The following is a 9,371-nucleotide window of genomic DNA, read 5'->3' on the forward strand; positions in this document are numbered from 1 at the left end:
TATTATTATTATTATTATTATTATTATTATTATTATTATTATTATTATTATTATTATTATTATTATTATTATTATTATTATTATTATTATTATTATTATTATATCACAAGTAAAATATCATTCTTGTATGGGTAGAGCCCGTAGAGATGGTGCAAAAAAATGTTATTGCTTTATTATTATTGAATTTTTGGGTCAACAATTTTTTAATAATTTTATAAAGAAAATAATCGACTTATTGATTCTGTTTTGGTGACATACATTCTTCTAATATTATTAATGCCTTCATTGCTTTGCAAACCACAATTGACATTTCTGATTGGTCAAACCAAGAATTGAACTGTTAAGGACAAAAAAAAAATCAAAATCGTTACAAAAATCTTATCAATTTGATTATTGATTTAGTATATTTAAAATCGAAAATCAATAAACTGAATCAATAATACATAAATCCAACCCAAACAGATTGTTGCACACCCGTATCTATGGGCAGAGGCGAACCCAGAATTTGAAGAGTGCGGGTGCACTTTATCATAACATAAGCGTTCGAGAATCTTCCACTGGCAGCTGAGGAATAGTGTCGTGAAGGCTTAAGCAATGATAAAAATATAAATATATAGGACAAATATGGATTTTAGGGTAATATATAAACCTTACCTCCTTATAAATAGATTAGTGCATTTATAATTTAATATTACCAAACTTAAATTAAAAAAATAAAAAAACAAAAGGAAGAGATGTATAGTTGTTAGCATCAAATGGAGAATTAAAATTGCTCCTTGTAACCTTCTAAATTCAAGTTTCCACTTTCTAGGAAGTTTGGCTTTTGGGGGAATTTGGAAAACATCGAATAAAGCTTGAAATTTGGGGAGGGGGAGGGGGGTGGGGGTGGGGGGAATATGGAGCTTGGGTATTGGGATTGGGGAATATTTATTTTCTAGATATAAATTAAAGGTGGTGTGGGGCCAGCTGAGGTGTCGTAAATGATAAAAAAGAGGTATCCATCAGGAATCAAACCCGCAACATTGAGACCCAAATGATGCTAGCATTTGAGTTCCGAATCAGTGCACCCAGACATATTTGGTTATTAAGGGTGCACAATTAAATATATTAACTCTTTAGTAGGATATCTATACATATATATACGATTTTTTAAAAAAGTTATCGGCTGCACGTGCACCTTGGCATAACCACGTGGGTCCGTCTCTGTTTATGGATAATTTTTTTTTTCATCACATAAATTATTTATTAATTATTTTAAACGACTACAAAATCAAATGTCCCCAAAATGTACTCAAATTTTATTAAAAGATAATTATATAAAATAATAGTCAAATTACTCTTCCTCTATGTGTTTCACACGGATAATCATATGTTTGGATAAATTTGTGTTGCATTTTAAAGAAAATTATCAATATGGACAATATAACTTTTTTGATATTATTAAACAGTCAAAGCGACGGAAAAGATCATAAATTAACAATTAAAAAAAAGTAAGGCGAGATATCACAAATATAATATTTATTTAAATCATTAAAACAAACATAACATTTTTACCGTCAATAGTTACTTTTAATAATTTCATCTTCTTAAATATAATTTTGTTGATTGATGTGTGATATGTTTACATTAATATAGTAAAGTATCAAGGAATTTTGAGAAGTAATTTAAACTTTTTGTACTTCATAATAGACAAAATCATTTACGTGTAAATAATAAAAAATTACAGGGTAAACTTGTCCTTAAAAAGTTGATGAAAAACTTGTTAGAATTTCATTGGGAGAAGGAAAATGGCTAGCAGCAGCCGACTTTATTAAACCAAAAGAAAGGGAAATAGGGTCATATTCATTGAAAAAAGAAGATTATATAGGTTCCACATTAATAAGAAAAACAAAAGGGTGACATAAGCAGTTAAATGCCAAAGTCAACCATTTTGATTTCATATACACGTGAATTGATTTCACAAATAAAAAATATATATATTTAATTCAGGTTGAATATTTTTCTTTTTGGATATATATATTGGTTCGTGATAATCAAACTTAATACTATAAGATTGATTTCCAAGAAAAATTAAATATTTATAATACTATAAGATTAATTTCCAAGAAAAATTAAATATTTTGATAAATCTTGAAGTTGGACATTTGTGGGCGATGTAATTTTATTAAATTTAAATTCGTACAAAATTCAAATTATATTAAATTCAAAATATATTAGTTCTAAATAAATATTACGAATTACTATAATTGGATTAATTATTTAAGTCCAAATATATATGGATTTAATTAGAATCCAATTTTTATGGGGTAAGCCTATTGATTTGAGCTAGAAAATGAAGAGCCCATTTTGCTAAAACCCAAGGTATTATCATATTCTAATGGCTCAAATAAGCGTCACGTGTCAAATGACGTGACATGCCAAGTCAAGGGAAGGATCCAATAGGATCATGCCACATGTCAAAATGATGCAACAGGCCCATGAAATCAAAGCCTATAAAAGACGTCACGTCACTCAAGTCTAATTGGTCAAAGTAAGTTCATCTTACTCTTCCTTTTCCTTTTTCATAACTATAAATAAGGGTTTCATAATTCAAAAAAAAAAAAAATCAAGAACTCTAACACGTAGCAAGAGAAAGCTCATGGTTCAAACGCCACAATTTCTCTAAAAAAAACTCAAGCATTCAAAGTTCATCAAGATTCAAGATCTAAACCGCAATATTCAAGAACAAGCTCAAAAACACTTAAATTCAAGCACAAATCAATATTCAAGAACAAGTTCAAAAGCACTTAAATTCAAGCACAAGTCAAGATCAAGTCCTCAAATCAACAAATCAAATTCAAATTTAAGATCAAGCTTTAAACCCTTGAATTTATATTTGAAAAGACAGATTCAAAATCTAGACCGCAATATACAAGAATAAGGTTAAAAGCCCTCCCACAAACACAAGTTAAGATCAAGTCCTCAAATCAACAAATCAAGTTTAAACTCAATATCAAGGTTTAAGCCCTTCAATTTATATCAGAGGATTTACAGAGAATCAATAAATTGATTGTTGCAATATTTTTTTATCTCGAATTATTTATTTTTCCGACTCGAAATTTTATTGTCCAACAAAGATATCCCACGATTGTAATAGATATTCGTTTTCAGAAAACCAGGGCAGACACAATTGATCTGTATAGATGGATGCTTATTTGCCATGATCCTCGAGTAAGCGTTCATGGCTGCTTTAGAGAGTATGTAAGCTGACATGAGAGAAGGCCAGCCCTTTCCTTGAACATAATCTTCTTTGAAGTCCGATTTATCACCTCTTCTATTGAACATACCCTTCATAGTTTAATGAGAAACAGAAAATTGACAACACTAAAACCAGATCATGTATTTGTATCAATCTCTACTACTGTTAGGACTTCCTCAGGGTCTGTTAATCTTATTTTAATTGCTAAAAGATTAAACAAGTAAATCTTTTTAAGTTAAGGCCTAATAAATAAATAGATACCTTTTAACTTGACCTTAACTAAAAATTAAACACTCCAACTTTGAGAATACACATCTAGACACATCAACTCGTCGCCACTACGTCTCGTTGGGACAAAACTGTTAAGAAAATGCAGATCTGAGTGGTTTCAAACTTTTATTCAAAATCAATTTTAGAACTTACCATTTTGCTGGGCAAAGCATGTATAAGTCTAAAAACATGAAAAGTTAAATCACACTAAAATGAAAAATACACCGACAACGTACATGTATGTGGTAAAGCTGCAAAGAACTTACCATTATGGCTACTGATCATCTTTCTTGATTTAGAATCTATTTAATACTCTCTTCGTCTTCTTTTTACTTGTCCAGTATCAACTTGATACACCCCTTAAGAAAAAATAAATAGAATGACGATTTTATCACATCACTCTTTGTATATAATAAATTCAACGTTTTTGAGAAATAACTAGCTAATAAAATAAGAGTAAATTAGAAAATAAGTGATGATGTATCACTTGATTTTCTAAACTGGACATCTATGTTTAGTATGGTGAACGGAGGGAGTAAATTTCAAGATAAAAGAGGACTTGTTCTGGTTTGTTGACTACAGCAGAAACCTCAGGCCATTTTTCATGGTTAACTCAATATCCAAATCAAGTTGCACATAAAATTTTTAGTCAATGTAGTAAAAAGATTGGTCTAGTATTAATTTGATGGCCACTTAATTATGATAAATCTAAGACGAGTATAGGAAGTAACATTTTAATTATATTATGTGGTATACGTTTTAAGTTCTACGCGTGATCGTAATTATAATTACAAATAGGCGACAATTCAACGTAATTGTAAGTTTTATATATAAGGTGTAAGTTTTAAATTTTAAATACAAAGAGTTTATTCGAAACTAAAATCAAATTATTGGTGGTGTTCAGTATAAATAAGCCATAATCCCTAGTAGCATATATGAAATAGTAGGAGTATATTAAGATGATTTAATAAGCCATATCTGAAAAAATCAACAAAATACTCGTAAATAAGTAGGAATGCACATCCTTTAATTAAAAGGAAAAGAATATTGTGTAACCTTTTTAAAAAATAATAGTCCAAGTTTGGGCATATGAACATATAATATCTAGTCGGGTGAAAAAAGCTACTTTATGACCATTTTCTATTCTTTCCCAATTTGGGTCCTTTTGGCCCACGTAATTCATCTACAATACTGATATAGTTTATATACAATACTAATATAATATTCAACTTGGATAATTCGATCCTTTTAAAAATATTTTAATTTTTTTTGCTATATTTTTTTAACTGATAAAATATTCTGCTTTTTTTTTTAATTGTTTAGAAATAATAATTAAATTATATAAAAATGATATAATTGTTAAATAGAATATGTATCTATACAAGATATATGTATAAAAATTGTATGGTTCTATCAAATATGTATATGTATAAAATATATAAAAAAATATATAGAAAGTGTATGAAAATTATACAATTGTTGTATAAAACGTGTAAATAAAATATACAGTTATTATATAAATTGTGTATCAAAACTGTATAATTTTTGTATAGAATATTTATATATATAAAATTTATATAGAAACGGTATAAAAGATGTGTAGAAACGGTATAGAACAAGCCAGTAAATTGAAATGACTAGAAAATGAAATTTAAATTCCATGACCATTTTCATAGAAATAATTTAATTTGAAGTAGTGTCGTTTCTGTCCTTTCCTCGTAATTAAATGGCAAACATAGACATTATCTCCAAAATAACAGTAGTGAATAATTCATAATTAAAACGATAAAATTAGGGTAACTTAAAAGAAATATATATCCATCTTATTCTTGCAATGTCTATAAAACTGATAGAAAACGATTCAATTCTGCCAAATACGCAAACCAATTTTGTGGATCTAACAATGCTCAAAAAAAAGTGACCTCCTTTCTGTAAAAGAAAAGGCCAGAAGGTCCATCGTTTGGAAGCAAAGCAAGATTCACCAAGCTCTCAGCACCTTCTCCAGCAGTTAAGCTTCCAGTATTTGCATTTACGTCTGTTTTGCAATAGCCAGGACATACAGAGTTTATTCGAAAATTCGGATATTTGGTAGCTAAAACTCTTGTGTAGGCAATCAACGATGCTTTTGAGACTTTGTAGGCTGTGAAGTAACTTGGCCATCCTTTGGATTCTGTTGATTTCTCTGTGAAATCTTTGAGAAATTCATTCACCACCTGATCTACCTTTTCTTCTGTGAGGCTATCAGCATCACGTAGCACTTCTATTGCCCATTTGTTGCACAATAGCTGCACAAGAATTGATCAGATTACAAAAATTCCCATAGTAGTAAGTTGGTTAAAACAAAAATTACTAACCTTTAACGATCAAATTAAATGTATGTAGAGCTCGACAAAACAGAAAGTATATTTACCTTTAACTTTCCCATGCTAGAAGCGACATTAACAATCCTTGGTGAATTAGAGAGCTGAAGGAGAGGGATAAATGCTTCAGTCATCCTTTTTGCACCATAGTAATTTGTCTCTATGCATTCTTTTGTCAACTCATAATTTGTAACACTGCCAGGACCTGATTTCGTCCAACCTCCCTCTTCCTGCATAATTAATTAATAGTAATAAAAATTGTTGCTATTGTATTTAATTCTTTGAAATGTATATATGTAGAAATTAAATTATTGACAAAGAGATCGTCTCCATATTTCTTTTTATTGACAACATACTAAAATTGGTTATATATCTTACTCCATTTTCATCTTCAGTAAAAACGATTGAGATATATCTTTCTAGTATCTCTTTTAGTACTTGTACATCTCCTTCTACCATAACTCCAGAAATTCCTGCGTTGTTAATCTGCAAAAAATTAATTCGCAATTTCTTATTTCTCCAAACAATATGAGAAATTGTATCTAAAATAATAAGATAGTACAGAATTTTTTTTATATTGAATAGTCACTTAAGAGGCACTTGGTAAGTGCAATTTTCTATACAAGTTGCTCAAAAATCTGTAATATATTATCAATAAATTAAACTTTACGTGGTATAGTTATTCATAAAAATATAAATTTTCATCATTATATTTTATACCGTCAAGTATATTATAACTTAGAAAGTGATTACCAATTTAATCTCCACACACTACTATGGGAAAAGAAATTAAAATAAATTGCACATGGCCGTTAATTATTTTTGTGGATCTTAAGATCCTATATTAGGAAATGTTATTAAAATAAATTAGTATACGTACCCGTGCGATGCGCGGATAAAATATTTGATATTGAATGCCTCTTTCGAGTGTTAAATCATATTATCTTAAATATTCAACAATGACCTTATAAAGAAAATCAACTAGCATAGTATATCTCAATTATGAATTTTTTCTTTTAAAAAAATCTACCCTCACCTCCATCTCCACACACCCCCTTCGCCCCCTCCCCTCTCATCCCTTCCCCATCTCTAATCAAATCTATACGAAAAAACAATCATATAATTGTAAAAACAACTTTTAGGTTTCATTTTTTTATAAGAATATTGTTCGTAGTTTAAAAATATAGATTCTTAATTACCCCTTTGCCCCGTTAATCAAATCTTATATGAATAAAAATAATATTTAATTGCAAAAAGCTTTTATGTTTCATGTTTTGCTTTATTATACTCCTATTGTTTATTCAGTTGTCCTTCATCTCTTCTTTAAGATTTACAAATAATTTTTTATTATATTTGTTAATTTCTAAAATATTCATCTCACACTTTTGTGATGTTTATATACATTAAATCTTCAAAAAATTTATATTTGTTAATTTTTTAAATATTCATTTTACATTTGTGATGTTTATATACATCTGATTTTTGAAAACTCTACATTCTTTAGTTACATTTCTGACAAAAGATAGATGTAATGTTAGTCATTAATAATAAAAACTTAATTAATAAATCAAATCAACTATAAACAACATACCTTGGTAATTATTTTGAAAAATCCTATATGCATGATCTATAGCCTCTTTGTCCATGATAGAAATTTTATATAACAAAACATAAAATAAATTATTACAAATAATAATAAAATAATCTAAAATCAAACTTTAAAAAATATACAAATTGTGTATAGATCTATTAATGTAAGCATATTGCCAACCACGAACGTGGTATAAGCAATAAATGAATTTGATTGATTAATTAAAGAATAAGTTCAAAAGAATTTAAAGAATGAAATGAGAAGTTTGATTGAAATCTTAGTTTATATACAAAGAGTTAATTCGAATTAAACTTTATCTAGTATAGAGTTTGTTTTCAATTCAAAAGCTAAAAGAATCCTAACTTTCATTTAAAATTCAAAATTCAAAAATTTAAAACCAATTCAACAAACTAATTTTCAGTAAACTTATTTTATCTAAAGATTATTACTTTAAATAATTTATATCTCTAAAAATAATATTTATCCTTTTATAGTTTCAATTTAAAAATATAAAAAATTTCAAACTAAATATTCTTTTAGCAAACTTTATCTTAATCTTTGAACTAATTAAAATAAACTTTATATTTTTGTATGTGCAATTTAAAACTATAAAAAAAAAATCATAATCTTTATCTTTAAATTTAAATAAATAGTATAAATAAATTTATAGATAGTTACTTCTAATTAATTTACTTTTAAATATGTAGATTCTCACGTATATATTACTAAATTATTACTACAATGCACTATTATTTAGTTATTGATTGTTACGATTATGAAATAGTTATTGTTTATTTAAGACTCTTCAATCGTAGTTATGAAATAGTTAGAGTTTATGTACCGGTAATATGACTTCTATTATTATTTATTTATTTATTATTATTATTATTATTATTATTATCAATATTTTAATTATTATTAAAGAAATAGTTAGAATTTATTTGGTACTTTTTAACTATGTGTTCCTAACTTTAAGATAATGAATTTTTTTTAATGCATCTATAATCTTAATATTTTCAAATACAAATATTTAATATCTTTTAATTAGATTTTTTTATTACAATACTATCAAGTTTTGTCCTAAAAATTGCCATATTTTTTTCTCAAATTAAAAGTAATACAACTTGTGTATTACTACTACTATTATTTATTGCTTATTATTGTTATATTATTAAAATAAACACGATCTCTCTCTCTATATATAATATTTAAATTATAAAAAAGATAAGTTTAAAATATTAATAGTCTATTAAAACTCTTCAATGATGAGTTTATAGTTATTAAGATAATATATTTCAAATTCAAATATTTAATCTTTCAATTCAATTTTTTTATTACAATATTTTTAACCTTATCTTAAAATATTTTTTAATTTTGTCCTAAAAACTGTCATGTGATTATTTTAATATGTTGCCAACTTGACCTTTTATAAATATAAAGATTGCACATGGCAGTTATCTATTGTTGTGGATTTTAATTTATTCTTGGTACTTTAAATTTCTGGATTAATTATGCATGTGAAATTATTCAACATAAATAAAAAATGTATTAAAATTGAATGGAGTGATAAATAGCACTTACCAAAATATCGAGCCTTCCAAATTTGGTTTTGATGAGGTTGACAAGAGAAGAAATACTAGCTGGATCCATAATATCAAGTTGATGAAACAAAATGTGTTCATCAGTGAAGTTTGACTCCTCCTTGAGCCTTTCAATAGCTTCAATGCCTTTCTTTTCATCTCTTGATGTCAACACAACCACTACACCTTTGCTTGCTAGTTGTCTGCATGTTTCATATCCTATCCCTTTGTTCCCCCCAGTCACTACTGCATACCTGATCATAACACATATTTCTTAGATATGCGCAAGAGAATTTAAGTTATACACACAGACAATAACATCATAGGAAAAC

General features: G+C 27.2%; 1 protein-coding gene across 2 annotated transcripts in view; it reads right to left on the minus strand.

The window, feature by feature from the left end:
• Positions 1-5,255: 5,255 nt before the first annotated feature.
• LOC107839158 ((+)-neomenthol dehydrogenase) overlaps positions 5,256-9,371 on the minus strand; it is a gene marked incomplete in the record, with an annotated part of 7,286 nt that continues 3,170 nt past the window's right edge. Inside the window, 5 exon segments of one of the 2 annotated variants that reach the window (NM_001324565.1) lie at positions 5,306-5,793; positions 5,919-6,098; positions 6,247-6,354; positions 9,041-9,298; positions 9,301-9,314. In NM_001324565.1, the coding sequence (NP_001311494.1) occupies positions 5,416-5,793; positions 5,919-6,098; positions 6,247-6,354; positions 9,041-9,298; positions 9,301-9,314 (938 nt within the window). 2 annotated transcript variants of the gene reach the window in all.

Source organism: Capsicum annuum, chromosome 8 (genome assembly GCF_002878395.1).
Source record: "Capsicum annuum cultivar UCD-10X-F1 chromosome 8, UCD10Xv1.1, whole genome shotgun sequence".
NCBI lineage: Eukaryota > Viridiplantae > Streptophyta > Magnoliopsida > Solanales > Solanaceae > Capsicum > Capsicum annuum.